Consider the following 18,007-nt stretch of genomic DNA (forward strand, 5'->3'; position numbering starts at 1 on the left):
ATACGTTGTTTTGTATATTAGGTGACAATATATACATATAATATTATTATATAATATTACTAGACTAGGAATTTCAGCGAATTTCTTTATTATCACATGGCAGCGCTCCATTTCGTCGTAATTTTTAGCACACACATGATGTTCACTACGAGTGCACAACGTAATTTTTAAAATAAAGATTTCTTCGGTAAAAAGACTGTTAAAAGTATAAAATGTGGATTTATTTAAAAGTTTATAGTTTAATTTATTTAATTTGAAGTGAAAAATGGGAGTAAAATTTGTTTAATGTGGTAAAATAGCTTGTTGAAATGTTCGAATTTTGGGAATTTTGGGAATTTTTGAACTTTAAGGTCGAATATTTCATAAACTAAGCGTTTGCGGTACCTATAACACTGTATTTCTGTGTTCTACAGTTCTGTGGAGCGATGAAACTAAGATGAACCATATCGGATAGGATGGAAAACCAAACTGTTAAGCACTGTGTTGGACCATTGATAAGGATAGATGGTAGAATGAACCAATTTGCATACCCAAACATTCTCAAAAATACCATAGATCCATTCGATTTGGAATTTATGTCAGTGAATTGGATTTTTATGCATGACAATAGTCCAAAGCACGCAGCTTAAAGTATGAAGGCTTACTGAAGAAAGTCCCGATGCAAACTCGATGGAAAATTTATGAAACGACTTTAACCCTGGTCGAGACCAATGGTGCATTTGTATGGAAGTACGTGTTGTATTTACGCTCATATATGTACAATATAGATACATTTTTGAAATTTCTTACCTCTCGATTTGGTTGAAATCAAATTGACTGCCTTGTTCACGCTTGGCGTGGCAATAGCATTCACAAAAATGTAACATTTTGAGAAAAATTACATTTTTTCTTAACCTTTTAAAACGCTCTAGCGGCTAAAGTATTTGACCTAGGTGGGTCAAATAAATTGCACCGGTTAGGTAATTTAAAGAGCTTTCAGGTTTCAAGGCCCCACCGGGGGCGTGGCAATAGGCGAAAATGCGTTTTCACCATGTCCCCCCTTTTGTTTCACTACAGTTGGGAGGTATGAGGCCGGGGGGGATCAAAACCATTTTGCGAGTTAGTTCACCCCTGGGGCTTGCAGAAAAGCCCTCAACCTCCCCTCTATCCCTACCAGGGGCGTGGCAATAGCGTTCACAAAAATGTAACATAGTGAGAAAAATTACATTTTTTCTTAACCTTTTAAAACGCTCTAACGGCTAAAGTAGGTGGGTCAAATAAATTGCACCGGTTAGGTAATTTAAAGAGCTTTCAGGTTTCAAGGCCCCACCGGGGGCGTGGCAATAGGCGAAAATGGGTTTTCACCATGTCCCCCCTTTTGTTTCACTACAGTTGGGGGGTATGAGGCCGGGGGGGATCAAAACCATTTTGCGAGTTAGTTCACCCCTGGGGCTTTCAGCAAAGCCCTCAACCTCCCCTCTATCCCTACCAGGGGCGTGGCAATAGCATTCACAAAAATGTAACATTTTGAAAAAAATTAAATTTTTCTTAACCTTTAAAACGCTCTAGCGGCTAAAGTATTTGACCTAGATAAACATACAAACCAATTTGGACATGTAACGAACATGAAAACAGATAAATCAACCGTGCGAAATACAAAATACATATGTATATGGGGTCTAGCCAAGCACCATTGGTGCACTAAGGTGTAATATTAAAATATCCTTTCTTCGTCCTTTTCGATACGATATCCTTGAACAATAAAATTCTAGGAAGCTACCTGGAAGCGCAAGTCGTTTGCTACACTCTAAATATATTTAAATAAATTTATTTAATTTCCGCAGAATCGGCCTACTGTGCTATTTCTGTGTCCAGACCTAAACACGCAATGGGAAACTCGATAATTTTTTTTTAAAGAAATATTGAATAAACCTTTTTTAATTTTTTGTAAATAGCTCACTTATTATTACTTTATGTGATGCTAATGAAAAAATTAAATTTGTTTTCTTTTTATATCGAAAATAAACATATTTTTATTATATTCTCAAAGTGTGCTATTTCTCTGTCCATAACTGTATCTGCATAAAATTGATCATCTCATAGGCCCCATACCCGGGCCATAATCGGTTAACAATAACATATTTCTCAAATATAATCAATAAGTCAGATTGTTTTCCGGTATAATGTTGTCAATTAAAAAGCTAAGGGCTTTTCATTTTGCAGAATAGTCCTATAATATACATATACATATGTATACAAGTTACAATGACAGAGAAGGTAAAGGAAATCGGACAACTACAGTTGGATTTCCCTAAGTCGAAATACCAAAAAAAAACACAAAAAACTTCTTGTTATGGATGGAAATTCGTTGCCAATTCAAGAGTTCGATTTATGGAAGTTCAACTGTGTAACAAACGTTTATCTCCCATGCAAACGACTTTTTTCTTGTCTCTTCGACTTTTAAATTTTAATTTACAATGTATAATATTTAAAATATTTCTCGAATGAGGGGCTAACTTAGAAATGTTTATGAAAATACACCTAAAAAATGTTCTAAGTTTTTTTTCTATATGCATATACTTACAATATTTTTGTAATATAAAACTACGTAAGACTGAGTTTGTTTGCTTCAAGTCCACACAATGAGCTTTTTCTCTCATAATCGGGAAATTGTCTTTTGTTGTTTAAAGTGAATTCTACGCAGAGAACGTTGATTCCATTCCTTTTCACGTTAAAATTCTTTCTATCGTTGCATTTGCACTCGGTTTCAAATCATGTTATGTATTTGTAATACATGACTTCATTGATATATCTCCCAGATCGACCGATATTTTCAGAAAAAGCGCAATAAGCACTGAGGTCCACATATTCCATATCTGGGGGTGTGCAAAGTTATAATCCGATATTAACCATTTTTGGAAGAGAATGACGTAACTTTAAGGAACTTTATGTTTGTTGCAAAGTTTTATTCCGATGTCTATATATATAATTAGTTTTTTTATAAATAGTTAATTTTATCTAATTCAAAAATAATAGAAAAAGTCATTATTTTTGCAATTGTCAAAATTTTAATAATCTGAATTTTTTTAAGCAATTCATTTACTGTATATAAATTTTGAAACACGGTTGCATAACGGATTTTGATGATTGAAGTAGCATGCTTTCAACAAATCCTTTTGTGATGCCAAGATGGTTTGAGATCTGCGGGTTTAAAGTGGAAACATCATGCCTTGCTACATATGTGGAGGCGAGGTTATCCTATATAAAGAATATGTAGGCTAATGGATTTTTCACGTTCGAAAATTTTACTGGTAGTTCGAAAGTTTATTCTTATATCAAGTCGTCACAATTTATTTACAAGTATTAATTGAGAAATGTTATTCGTATTGATTTAAACAATAACCCGTTAGTTGGTCTGAAATACAATCGAATACGTCGAAGGCTAAATCACAGCTTTCACCACGTTTTGGTAGTTTGCGTCGATCGATATTATACTTTATTGTAATTGCATGCAGGCAGAGTATATTAGTGTATATAAATTTTGAAACACGGTTGCATAACGGATTTTGATGATTGAAGTAGCATGCTTTCAACAAATCCTTTTGTGATGCCAAGATGGTTTGAGATCTGCGGGTTTAAAGTGGAAACATCATGCCTTGCTACATATGTGGAGGCGAGGTTATCCTATATAAAGAATATGTAGGCTAATGGATTTTTCACGTTCGAAAATTTTACTGGTAGTTCGAAAGTTTATTCTTATATCAAGTCGTCACAATTTATTTACAAGTATTAATTGAGAAATGTTATTCGTATTGATTTAAACAATAACCCGTTAGTTGGTCTGAAATACAATCGAATACGTCGAAGGCTAAATCACAGCTTTCACCACGTTTTGGTAGTTTGCGTCGATCGATATTATACTTTATTGTAATTGCATGCAGGCAGAGATTTACGGATCGCAGTGTGGCCATAAAAAAACCGTGTTCATTCACTCCTTCTGAGTAAAAGTTTACTAAGCCGTCAAGAGTAGGCCATCCCAGTTTGTCGATAGCGTTATTTTTCGCATAAACGCAGTGTAACAGGCACTACAAAACAACAAAAACTGTTAGAAAGAAGATTAGGCAAAAATATACTCATAAAAGCAATTAGAAACGAGTAAACCACAATTGAAGAGTGTGATCACTGATCAGTGACCGGCGTTTTTTTTTTCTATTTTTATTTTATTGTTGTGGACTTGAAGCAAACAAATCGGGGCGAGCTATAAAAAACGTGTGAAGTTATGACTATTGTTTGCAGATCCAAAGACAGCTTATTTCAAAAGAACCATGACTTTTGTTAACAACAGGTGCTACGAAAGGGGTGTACTGAGTTAAGTATTTATAAGTATTTGCATATATGCAATTGAAAAAATACATTCAAGTAAAGTTCATTTAACTATCATTGAATATAACTACACGAAACGGCATGCGTTTTCTAAGTAACGAAGACAGTAAATTTTTGCCCATTATTTAAAAAAAAAAATACAATTTCATATAGGCATATACAGTATTTGCCACAACCTACAACTTTGTATACAGATGTATGTATCTGCATATTTTTGAATAATTGCATACTTACGCCAGCTAGACGTTTTTCCTCCGCGGGTACCAATGTGGGATAATAAAGGGCACTACGCGGGTTATATGAAATGCGTCGAATGTGGTGCATCAAACTGGTCACTTGTTGCCTCTCCGGTTGAAATTGATATGCATCATGTTGAGACGTTAACTTAGAGTTTTCTTCGATGGTATGGAAGATAATCGATGGAACAGGAACTGGTGCGGGAGCCGAATTGATCTCCGAGATGTTATCTACAGTAATGTCCAATGCTGTATTTTCGTTTTTTACTTGACTCTTAAGTATGTAGTAGGCTTCTGCGGTAAATAAGTTTTTAATTTTATTAGGCATTACAAACAGCTAAATGGAGTTCCTACCGCTAATTAGTTTATTTTTGACGTCCTCTTGACACTCCTGTATAAAAGACTCCACTCGGCGGGCAGTACGAGGGGGATTCAAGCACCTATTCTTTTGAAATTAAAAGATACAATAAGAATGATGTTTAACAAACATTATTATATTAAACTATTATATTATTATATAAAGTACACAAATTGTGATATTTTGTAACGAAATACCTTGGTGAATGAATGTGAGTCTTTCGCAAGGATACCAGACTTGTCTAGCAGAATCAAGGCTATATATGCTCTATAGACTACGTTAGATATCATTGTAATGTATTTATATTATTACGTATTTTGTTATTTTGTTGAAAGAAAGCGAAGACGACACAACCACATCGGGCGAATAATTTATCTTAAATGAAAACGAAATCACTTTTAATGCTACCCCTAGCATAGCCCAGCAGTGCCACATTTATAACTAACTCACTTTCTATTGCACATAACACGATCAAAAGTTGTAACAGCAAGCTACAATTTTAGTGATGGTGGCATTGGCAGCGTCTTTACTAGTTTCAATGTCAACGCTACATCTTTCACATTTATTTACGTCCAAGCATGACAGGATTTGTGTTGCAACATTACCACTAAACGGGAGAACAAGTTGCTAACGGCATTGAGTGAAATTGAATCTGCGTATGGATATGTAGCAGGCATAATGAAACAAAAATGTTTATGAATAATTATAAATCCTTTCACATATTAAACTTTCAGCTTCTATTTGGAGTTCTGTTTATTAGGATGGTTGACACCAAGGAAACGTGTTGCACTTTGCGGACGACTTTTCAATTTGATACTTTTATATTTCAAGTACAACTTTCTGGTAGTGATCCAGATCTTCTATAAATACTAAATTCTCCCCTTATGGCTTTTTATTTCATAAAAAAAAATCGGGAAATGAATCACGTTGTTGTTGGTGAAAATGCATATGATCCTCCGACTACTATAAAAAGGTCGGGTTTAACAATTTATGAACATTTTTGTCTAATAATATACATATATTTGTGAAGCTTTCTGTTATTATTATTTATGAGTAAAGTCGGGAAGTGAAAGAATCTTTATGTTTATATTTGCTAATTAATTAAATGTTAAGATTAATAATAACACATCGTCATTGAGGTATGCCTTTGCACAAGTTTACACATTTTAATTACTAAGCGAACTGTGGGATTGGTAGCGCATGACTAAGAACTCAAATCAAGGTGAATGCTGATGGGATATAATATACGAAGATTAATATGCGTGAGATATATTCTTTAAGACATTATTTAACAATTTTATTTGGCTGCATACTCTAATGATTAACTATATGTGTGGTATATGTAAATATTTTTAATAGATTAATAATAAACAAGTAAGGAAGGCCTAAATTCGGGTGTAACCGAAGATTTCATACTCTTGCAACTTGCACGGATCAAAGCCTGGGAAACACTTCTGGGCTTTTAGGTGTTGACAATACTTTATATTTAATTGTGCAAATTTATTTTAAATACTTCTTTGATGTTTGATTTGTATACTGGAGCGTGGTTGTCATCCGACTGACACAGCAAATTTGGTTGAAATTAGGAGAACCGTTTGTGCGATTAAGAATTTCAGCTAAATGTGGGAGGTCCAGCGCCCATTGTCCAATTTTTATAACTCGTCTTTCCGTATCTTCATGATTGTGAAATGTCATTAGTGCTTATTTATGACACTTTAAAAGTTTTCGTTTAATGGCGTTTTATAGGCGTGGCAATGGTCTGATTACGCCCATTTGCAATACCAACCTCCCTTGGGAGGGAATATATGTACCAAGTCTCATCAAGATGCCACAATTTTTACTCAACTTGTCCTTTGGAATTCAACTTGTCTCGTAATCCTGATCCTTTACATATGTATGTACATATATAACTCGATATCTATCTCGATTAGTTTTAGGTGTTACAAACGACCGTTTAGTGAACAAAACTATTTACTCTTTAGCAACATGTTGCAAGAGTATAAAAACGAATGTATGTTTTTGCGCTCCTTTAAATTTGTCCAAACATCTATGTTATGTACCAATCTAAGAAATCGTAATCGAAATTCACTTAGTTGTGATACCATAAGTGCTAAAGTAGCAGGAAATGAAACCATATTTATAAAATAAACTATTATAACAATAAGAAGAACTTTGCAGACAACAATCAAGCTTTGACGAGTATGGGCATGATTCCACACTATTTTATTGCTATGGTTAATTCTGGTCTATGATAAACTCATGGCTGCCAAGCTGGAATTAAAAACAGCACCAAATGAAGGCTCCGCTTTATATAAGTAAGTATCAAAATGCGGCTGTATGAATGGAGAGAATATAAAACGAATACACAAATACATATACATATGTACATATTATGTACATATATAATTGTAGCTAAGAAGAAAGCAGTTCATCCACATCATTTTGCGAACGAAGCTTTCGACCTGCCTTTGAGAGTGCATGCTCTAGTGAAATACTAACCCGATTTCAATTGCATTCCAAGATGTTGAAGGTAGGAAACAATGCTACGTAACTGTATTTTAATTGGTTAGAGAGGAAAGACTTTAGTTTTGGTAGGCGCCTAAAATATGGGAGTGTGGAAATTGAGACCTTATAATATCATATTATATTTATTAATGACAAAATAATAAATAACAGAAAAATACTTATGTATAAGTAAATGGATACATACATAAATGTATGTACTATATGCAGGTAAATACATGTACGAAAACACCTAAAATACAATGATCGGAATGTCCACCTTTAGCTTTTTTAAGGGGAATAACCGCATATTTTCATATGTGTACATCTGCTGCAACTACAACAGCCTCGGATGTCAAAAAGGGCCATGAAAATCTACTGCATGTTTACTTAATTTATAGGGCCAGAAGAAGAGTGCAGCATATGACGCGTGCTGGTGGATTACCGGTAACTGATAATTGCACTTAATTACCCTCATAGTTAAATTCTTATTCCGGTGGCTAAAAATTAACAACTACCATCAAATTAATTTTTCTTTCGATGTTTATTAGTGTAGAATATCATTCTTATTATCGTGCGGATTATCGAGTAACACTGAATTTAAAAGTCGTTTTGTGTTAAGGGAATCATATGGATTAAATCTAATAATAAAACGAAAAGGAATAAAAAAGGACAATACGAAACATACATAGTTGCTAGAAAAACGAAAATTGTAATGCTCTACTCGGTGGAGAGTAGCAGAACCAGCACCAAGTTCAAGAATGCGTGCAGCAGTCAACACCAGTTGCATGTGGATTGAAGCTACAAAATAAGTTCTCTCACCAATCGACCCAGTCGACCGACCCATACGTGTTGCCATTATCGTGCTTCTGTTTTGCTGCTGCTGCGGGGTTTCAAAACATACATACTTTGGTACGAGTACATATTTTCGCAACAAGACGAATAGAAGACGTTCCAGTGGTTGCAGCTAAACATATTCATAGTTATTGTTTATTTCTCTGTTTATGTGGGTGGCCAGGTGAAACATTCTCTGCCACCACGCGTCCTCCATAGTATGTAAAGCAATGAGAAGATGCGTTTAAATACGGAGACACTAACAAACAGAACACTCAGTTCTCGTTCTGTTCTTAACGCTTTCGGTTCTACTGGCGCGCGTTCATCCATACACTGAATCGTATTCAAAAAGGACGTTTAATTTAAATCGCAAAACTAAATTAAAACATTAGAAAATTTATATGAATTTAATAAATAAATATCCTATAGGAATGGTACAATATATGTTTTTATTAATTGGTGTAATGTGCCTTAATGGCAAAGTGACAGAAGCTGAAATTGAGGAAAATACCATCAATGGTGACGGATCTTTTTCGTTCCGGTAATTCGAACGTTATTATTCATGAAGTGAAAAAATGCACTGAACGAATCGCTCAGAAAATGAAATGTTAAGCTTAAGTCTAGAAATATTATTTCAACCCTTTTTTATAGTATTCTTTTATACATTTCATATGTATGATATGTTGCCTCTCCAGTTTGTAACACTTTGTTTCATTTATATAGCTCAATTGTTTATAAAGTCATGGACTTGTAGTCCATTGGTATATGTATGTAGTATCAAAAACTCTACAAAATATCGTTTACTCAAATTGGATAAATGTTTCCGCAGCAATCACAATTAGACTAGCGCAGAAACCTCTGAAAATGATAAAAAAGAAAGAAGTTCATAATAGATTAAAACCCAAAACAAAACAAAAGATAAAATAACTAACATTAAAGGAAAAATTATTTACGGGCGATCTGAGGTCGGGAAAAGAAAGACGTGGCGTGTGGGTGAATTTTTAAGGTTTAAGAATGGTTTATCTATGAGTTTTATAGAAAAAAGTTTTATGGAATTGTTGGAAGTAATGAGAAGGTTCATAACTTTTCTTTCGAGCGTATGTATATGAAAATTTGAATAAGTACTCGTATCTAAAAGAAACATTGATACAGCTCTGGAAAAGTTTTCTTTTTTGAAAAGTCGGCAGGAGCATAACTTTAAATTCTAAACAATTGTAGTAAATAGTTGGATAAAAAATCGCGCAGAAAACAACACCTTCTCGACCCACTGCGAAAATTTTGTACAACCGATAAACGTTGCTTTTATTCGATCACGCACTTAATTTTGTTTTCCACACAAAATTTAAAAAGATTCTTTGAACCATTTTTGGAATCAGCAAAAGTCGAAGATGAATCAAAACTTTTCCCAGCAAAACAACTGTAAATAATTAACTAATCATTCAAAATGGCCGACCTTGTCCACATAAGTAAAGGATATGAGTACAAAACATAACTCCACGAAATAAGCGGAAGAGAATACACAAAGCCCGCGTATATTTTGTACAAACCTCGCATAATACCCTTGTATATTGTGTTATCAACATTTGTAAATGACATACATGCATACATACATACATTTTTCGAAAATGTTTTACTTTTATTTACAGGCTTTCTAATGACGATATTGGCAGTTTTTACCACAGTGCCTCGTCAAGTCCAGACAATATAGTACAAGGACGTTATGGGTCTCGAAATCCTTCCACAGGACAATTGGAGGAAGTTATCTACACTGCGGGGCCACGGGGGTAATCACGAATTCAATTATTAATGTTTGAATATATTTAACTTTATGGTAGTAAAAAAAAATAATATGCCAGTGAAGAATACACTTCAAAATAAACGAAATATACCCAACCCCCTTACATAAAATTGTAGGTCTGTATATTCGTTATACTTATAACGCATTTTTCTAGTCATACAGTCGTTTATGCTAAAATATGTACATACATACATATGTACATACATGAAGCAGACTGTTTTTTCAAATACAATTTTCCATCATGAAACAGATTTAATTATGTATATACACATACATACATACATATATGTATATTCATGTACATACATACATACATACATATGTATAAGAGAGGAAGTGCACTGAAGCGAAAATCTCACAATTTCAGCACAATAAACACTACGTTATCTCGCCAAATTTTCCATAAAAAAAAAAAATAAAAAATATGCAACTTAGAAAAAAATATATAGTATATAACAGTTTTTTTCGAAATCTAAAACTATTTCTTATAATAATTAATAATTGCGTTGGATCGCCGAATGCGAAAGATAAGCGTACTAATGATTATCTTGTTGTGACTTTTGGCACAGATGCCACTGACAGTCATACTAACTTAGAAAAAAATATTCGACGAATGGGTTTCCGCGAGAAATTTAAATTAAAAAGTCTTACTATTTTTTGTCATAATTCTACGAATTCTAATACAAATTATAAACAACATCGGGAGTAGTATTAATTCGTAAGTAGTAGCACACAGTATTTGTTGTGGTATTATTATCAAAATAAAACATTTTTATGTATACATATGGTAATTGGCATCAGTTCGCTTGAAAAAAGGAACAGTTTTAAACTTAACTTCTAATTTGCCATTATTGATAATGCATTGTCTTCAATATCGAAAGATACGATCAATTTCAATATTCATCTGTTAGTAAAACTTTTCGATTTCTATTTAATATTAGTCAGCTGCAAACTTCTCCACACACAGCCATTTTTGAATATTGCAAAAAATTAGAACGATGGATTGACGGATAAAGATACAACGGACTTAAACCAGGAAGTACAAACTATGGCACAAAAATAGATCATAAAAGTAAAAATAAATTTTTAATTATATTTTCTAACACTTTCTGCGTCGGCAGAAAGAGTTAAGCTCGAATGTAACCGAACATTTTATACTCTTGCAAATTACAAGAATCAAACCCGGGGAAGTTCCTTCAGGAGCTGGCAAAACTTTATTTTAAACAAGAAAGGAAGAGCTAAGTTCGGGTATAACCGAACAATTCATACTTTTGCGACTCTCAAGGATTAAAGCTGGATCCCCATATTGAGTACCTAAGAACTTGAACAGGTTTGGTTCCATTTATGCAATTTTAAGTTATAAGGTGACACATCTCAAATGCATTATGTGCTTTAAGTTTTATCCTGATAAATTAATTCATTATTGATTTGTGTGCTTGAAACTGAAAATATCAAATTGAATTTAAAATTGTGTTATAAGGGAAGTAGGTGTGGTTGTAGTATGATTTCGTCTATAACATAGAAATATCAGTGGAAAGTCATGTATCAAATAATCTAAAAGTGGACGGCGTCACGCCCTTTGCCCTATTTTTACCCCGGCTCCTACAAAGCTCTCTCAAACCATCTCGGAAGTAAAATTTAATCTATCTAGCGTATTTAGTTATTAATTTACCGCCCATTAGTAGTTTTTAACAGTACTAAAGCTACAACAACCGAACTTAGATATTATAAGAACTCCTAGCGACAATGTGAAATCGATTGATAACCTCATTCACTCCCCACATAACGGTATTGTTCAAAACTACTTAAAGCGCGATAAATCATTAACCAAAAACTACAGGAACATTAAATTTTTACCACCGAGATGGTAACAGACAGTTTTATAAGATCCGGGTTCTTTTAGGTGAAATATCCCTGGACCTCGACCCATTTCAACCAAATTCGGTATATGACATTATTTTAGCATTAATATATCACAGTGTGAAAGTGGACGAAATTGGACTACTACCGCCCCTTCTTCTTTATTGACACCGCTTACACGGCTATAGCCAAATTTACAACAGCACGCCAATTCAATCGCTGTTTGTCGCCAATGGAAGATTCTAAGTATTGCCAGGTCCTTCTCTACCTGACATTTCTAACGGAGTGAAGATCTTCTTCTTAATCTGCGTCTCCCGGCGGGTACTACGTCGAATACTCTCAGAGCTGGAGAGCTGTCTCTTAATTCGCTGAACTATTTCTATTTGAAGAGATTTGTCTTTGTTCACCGAACGCCTAGCGCGCCTACTTCTCATATAACACAATTTTAAATTGCTTTTGAAACTTTCATATACGAATTAAGAAACAATCAATAAAACGAGATAAATCTTTGTACGAATACTGTTTTTTAAGTATGCCATCTTATCACCAAAAATTGTTCAAATCGAACCAAAACCATTTACCGCCCCTAGGTACAGAATATGTGGACCCCAGTACCTATAGTTGACTTTTAAAAGCAAATATCGGTCTGTGTGTGAGATATGTATATATGTAATTGAAATTCTTAAAAAATTCTTTCACGATAAGACTTGTAGTATATTTGTGTGTCAAAAATGGGTTGAATCTCAAATACCTAATGTAACGATTTTCGAACTTCCAGGTGACTTAATAGATATAAATGCATATACATAGGCATTATTTAAATGAAAATGAGAAAGCGTGTTTTACTGATAACAGTGTATCTTTGTTTCTAAAAAGAATAAAATTGGGCGAAAACTTGACCTAGGCCCCATACAACAAACATTTAACATCCAATACTTTAATCCATATGAATCTTAGGGAACATTTTATTATTATGTACCGTATTCTTGGTACGTAGTATTGGCAAAAATAGATAAAATCGGATTGGTGCTACCACCCAACTCCTATATCTTACATATGAAGTATATATAATAATTTCCACTTTTCTAACAAACATTTTGTCGAATATGTCGGTCAGTGTATATAATTGCTAAGATTTCGATCTTCTGGTTGACGATTTACATACACCTTAAGGAATTTCCCTGCCTTTGATTGCAAGAGTATACAATGTTCGGTTGCACCCGAACTTGGACCTTCCCTACTTGTTTTATTGGAATATGTTATAAATTTTGTTGTCAAGGCAAAATAAACTTAGAAGGGGCGGATAATTTGGCATTTGTCTAGAACGGTAAATTGTTTCGTGCCGGCCCTGAGCTTATGAATCAAAGTCACACGTAACTACAATTATGCTCCATCGTTTAATTAATTGAGACAGCAACGACTCGAGCGTGGTAGTGACGCTAAGACAAATATATCTTGGACGAATAGTTCCTAATTATGATTATTTTTTGGCATTAAACTAAAGTATGATCGAGAATATATTTTATTAAGATAACTCAAAATTTAACCGAAATAGTTATTCTGCATAGAGCTGACTAGAATAAAGAGAGAAGATAAATCACTATATGTAGTAAGTAGTGCCGGGGTAATTCATGAATTGATGTCATTCATATTGGAGGTGAAAGAGCAAATTGAATTTAAAATTGTGCTATATAGCTTATTATCCAATTTTTGTACCGATTCCCGTGCCAATTTTTATACTCCCTCAACAAAGTTGCTAAGGAGAGTATTATAGTTTTGTTCACATAACGGTTGTTTGTAAGTCCTAAAACTAAAAGAGTCAGATATAGGGTTATATATACCAAAGTGATCAGGGTGACGAGTAGAGTTGAAATCCGGATGTCTGTCTGTCCGTCCGTCCGTCTGTCCGTGCAAGCTGTAACTTGAGTAAAAATTGAGATATCATGATGAGACTTGGTACACGTATTTCTTGGCTCCATAAGAAGGTTAAGTTCGAAGATGGGCAAAATCGGCCCACTGCCACGCCTACAAAATGGCGAAAACCGAAAACCTTTAAAGTGTCATAACTAAGCCATAAATAAAGATATTAAAGTGAAATTTGGCACAAAGGATCGCATTAGGGAGGGGCATATTTGGACGTAACTGTTTTGGAAAAGTGGGTGTGGCCCCGTCCCCTACTAAGTTTTTTGTACATATCTCAGAAACTACTATAGCTATGTCAACCAAACTCTACAGAGTCGTTCCCTTCAGGTATTTCAATATACAGGTCAAAAGTGGAAGAAATCGGATAATAACCACGCCCACCTCCCATACAAAGGTTATGTTGAAAATCAATAAAAGTGAGTTAACCGACTAACAAAAACCGTCAGAAACACTAAATTTTACGGAAGAAATGGAAAAAGGAAGCTGCACCCAGTCTTTTTTTTTAAATTTAAAATGGGTATAGCGTCGTCCACTTATGGACCAAAAACCATATCTCAGGAACCCCTCAACCGGTTTCAATGAAATTATATACATAATATTTTCTTAACACCCTGGTGACATGTACGAAATATGGGTGAAATCGCTTTCTTCCAATATAAAGCTATTTTGAATTCCATCTGATGCCTTCTCTGTATCTGTATACATATACATTACGAACCAATGATGTTAGCGGAATAAAACTTTACACAAATACGGTATTTGAAAAATGTGTAAATAACGGATAATGAAATCTCGATTATCACTTTATCATGCGAGAGTATAAAATGTTCGATGACACCCGAACTTAGCCCTTCCTTACTTGTTTAATTTTACACTCTTGCCCTGAGAAATCAAATCTCATCTATATTTATCGGTAAGGCTTAAAGAGTGTCTGACTTAAGGTATTCGAATCCTAGAAAGGCCTTTTTAGGTCTCTAGACCAGCCTTGTTATAGTAACATTTAATGCTTCTGAAGCTAGTTAACGCAATTTTAGTAGTTTTTAACACGTCCTTTTTGTGGGATGATACTATTGTTTTTATTTAACTAAAGGGATATTTGTTTCTTAGCTTTCGGGTCAATGGTCCAAAAATTCATCGTAAGATGAATTTAGCGCAATATCCTGTTCAAAAGGTAGGAACTGTGGATGATCCATTGGCTGATCCTTACGATGACCCTTCGTATAGCTTTAACTTCCGATCAGGGCAACAATCACGTACAGAGACCAGTGATTCCTCAGGTAGAATAAGAGGTATGTCTTTACTCGTACTAGTAGCAATATGATAAAATGTGATACTCATCAACGTTCCACTTGCAGGTCTCTATTCATACTTAGATGATGTCGGTGAACGTCATAGTGTAAGGTATGCAGCGGGTGCAGGAACTGGGTATGAAGTCTTGAATTCTGTACCTGATAATCCAGTAAGTGTGGCATATGCTGCTCCTCTCTACAAGGCCCATCCTAAGGCGCGCGGAAAAATGACAACACAACGTGGGCCAAATGGTACTTATAAATTAATCGCTGCTGGACCTGATCATCGACGCGCAGAAAGCCGAAGTCCAGATGGGTTTGTGAAAGGAACTTACTCATATCTTGACGATGCCGGTATTCAACGCACCGTTGAATATATTGCTGGACCTGGTATTGGATATAGAATTGTAAAAAATCGTATGGGTCCGGGATCACATATAAACCCATCAATAACTGAGTTTAGATTAAGAGACACTGACTTTAAGCTTTCAAACGATTTTGGTGTAGGAGTTGGAGGAGGTAGTAGTATAGACGGTTTCGGTGCTGAAAGTGTATCAAGAAAAGTTCCAAACAAAATAAATGGTAATAGAAGGCTTGAAAACACACTAAAATATAATGTAAATGAATCAAAAAATTATAATAAAGATAATGTTGATTCTGTGCTTAAAGTTGGTTTACGAAACCAGATGAAAAATGATCGTATGGGCGCAGCTAGCAACAGCCGCGGAACTACCCGATATGGAATGATTGATGGCGGAAGGATGGGAGGAGGTTATGATTATAGTTTGACTCGCAAACAAAATGTCAATCGGAATAATAATCATAACATTAGTTCAGAAAATCGTGTAAGCTTTCACGATTCTAAACCAAACCTTACCTTATCGGGTAGCACCAGAAATAATAATCGTGATCATGGAGGTGTTAATATCGGAAAAGATTACAACTACGTTTTGCCACCTTCTTCATCAGACTTATTAGGCTTTAATGATGATGATCTTGTTTCACTACCACCTCTAATAACTAATAGCCACAAAATCTTGCAGTTGGAACGAGAAAAAGATTGGACTCAACGACATCGAGACTCCACTGTAATCCAAAATGTTGGAAAGTGGTATATTGGCCTACCGCCAGGGCATAGTGTGCGAGCCCACGTTCAGAACATAGATTTGTTACCACTTGGTGGAAGAAGAGTACCGTCACCATCCGAAGCATTACGACAAGATGAAATTGCTGATATTATGACCTAGATGGAGAGTGGAGTTTCATACGGAAGTTAAACCCAGAAAATAGATCCGATAGTAGAGGAAACATTTTCCAATACTTGAGTGCACTCATGAAAGCCGGAAATTTAATTAACGTATCGTCGTAAAATTATTTTAATTTTTTCAATGTATGAAATAGTATTAATCATATCAACTAAACACTCACTCACAGTACTGTTCTGAATCCAGATCAATTATAAGCGGCAACTCTGGATCATCTTTACTTATTTTCATTTAGGATTTTAAATGTATTAATATGTTCACAAAACATTTAGAAGGCAAATGTATAAATAATATATTTTTTGTTAAGGGAACTTATTTAAATAATAAATAAAAAAATTGCATTGTAATCACCAACCCAGATGGAATTATATTTAAGATAAATTGAAGATTATTAAAAAAAAAAAGTCATCTTAGAAAAGTGGAGCAAGAGGAGTCCTTATTCGGGTGGTTGATATATATCGCACCAAAGGTCTTGGCAGCGAATTCGCTGGATGAAGTTTATTGTTTCTATCGTTCCTTGGAGTACCAGTGGTTCCATGTTTCGTTGACCCTATCCTCTACGAGAATACATTTTCTATAATGTACGATAGAGAATTTCTCTTGTAATAATAGTGCCTTAGAGAGTATATAGCGCCCTCGAAGAATATTCTATATGATGAGAAATTCGTAAATATGTATGCGTGTTTATCTCTTGTAACTTTTTTTCGGCTCCTCACATCGGACCTCAACCGCATTAGAAAAAGGATAATCAGCTCAAAGATGTTATTGCAGACAATGGCAAACAATTTTTTGGGAATTTATGGGGAGAGATCAGCACCAAATGCGCACAGATGTCGACGAAAACCCTGGACAATCGCCCAAGAAGAACGGAATAGCAGCACCTCAATTTCCATCACAGAACGACCTCAAACTCTCCGAAACACGAGTACATTACCCAAATGCGACGGACAGAAGAGAAATCCCTAGAGAAATGCGAGGGTGTCGTGCAAATAACACTGTGGAACATTTTTGGGATTATTGTCTGGGGGGTGAGAAATTCCAAGTCAGGGTGATGGTACTAGGTCAGTATAGTAAAACCCTCAAAGGGTTTGGCGTTCGTATGTGTCAGTTTTTTTAAGACTTTTTAAATTTTTTCCTTATCTTGATGTTTTTTCGCTTAGTTGTAACAATTTGGCAAAAACGTAGTTTAACATATCTCGCGAACCACTATTATCTATTTTTCCAATCCATTAGGCGGTTGTAGCAGCTTTTACACACTATATTTGGTACCCAATTTTCGTTCACTATAACATAAGAAAAAATTTAAAAGCTCATAAAAAAACTGACACATACGAACGCCAAACCCTTTGAGGGTTTTACTATACTGACCTAGTACCATCACCCTGACTTGGAATTTCTCACCCCCCAGATTAGCTGTTGTACTGTGTAATGAAGATGGTAATGGCAAAACAGAAGAATGTGAACGACTCATCGCCGTAATCAAATGTTACCGTAGAAACTGGCAAATCGCAGAAAATGAGAAAAGACGGGGACATTTAAGCAGACGCATCACGACCTCCGATCAATAACCTCGAAGCAGC

At 34.8% G+C, this 18,007-nt stretch overlaps 2 protein-coding genes across 3 annotated transcripts in view; one reads left to right on the forward strand and one right to left on the reverse strand.

The window, feature by feature from the left end:
• Positions 1-3,108: 3,108 nt before the first annotated feature.
• Positions 3,109-18,007, reverse strand: part of LOC120779154 (general odorant-binding protein 70) — a 63,541-nt gene continuing 48,642 nt past the window's right edge. Inside the window, exons 1-4 of one of the 2 annotated variants that reach the window (XM_040111376.1) lie at positions 5,127-5,299; positions 4,953-5,043; positions 4,597-4,892; positions 3,109-4,064 (exon numbers count right to left, since the gene is read on the reverse strand). In XM_040111376.1, coding sequence (XP_039967310.1) covers positions 3,783-4,064; positions 4,597-4,892; positions 4,953-5,043; positions 5,127-5,246 — 789 coding nt within the window. In that variant the 5' untranslated portion in view covers positions 5,247-5,299 and the 3' untranslated portion in view covers positions 3,109-3,782. Of the gene's footprint in view, positions 4,065-4,596; positions 4,893-4,952; positions 5,044-5,126; positions 5,300-18,007 lie in introns of those variants that run through there. The other variant, XM_040111375.1, reaches the window with a different exon arrangement.
• Positions 8,401-16,774, forward strand: LOC120779155. The gene is made up of 4 exons (XM_040111377.1): positions 8,401-8,833; positions 9,939-10,076; positions 14,981-15,162; positions 15,229-16,774. The coding sequence occupies exons 1-4, from the start codon at positions 8,694-8,696 to the stop codon at positions 16,407-16,409; spliced, it is 1,641 nt and encodes a 546-aa protein (XP_039967311.1). The 5' UTR covers positions 8,401-8,693; the 3' UTR covers positions 16,410-16,774.

This window comes from Bactrocera tryoni, chromosome 5, assembly GCF_016617805.1.
Source record: "Bactrocera tryoni isolate S06 chromosome 5, CSIRO_BtryS06_freeze2, whole genome shotgun sequence".
Classification (NCBI taxonomy): domain Eukaryota; kingdom Metazoa; phylum Arthropoda; class Insecta; order Diptera; family Tephritidae; genus Bactrocera; species Bactrocera tryoni.

Excerpts from the sequence above, each read along its gene's own strand:
- LOC120779155 (XM_040111377.1), top strand. The coding sequence starts at position 8,694 with ATGAATTTAATAAATAAATATCCTATAGGAATGGTACAATATATGTTT. Across the intron at positions 8,834-9,938 it reads GACGGATCTTTTTCGTTCCG|GCTTTCTAATGACGATATTG; the intron begins GTAATTCGAACG and ends TTTTATTTACAG. Across the intron at positions 10,077-14,980 it reads TACACTGCGGGGCCACGGGG|CTTTCGGGTCAATGGTCCAA; the intron begins GTAATCACGAAT and ends TTTGTTTCTTAG.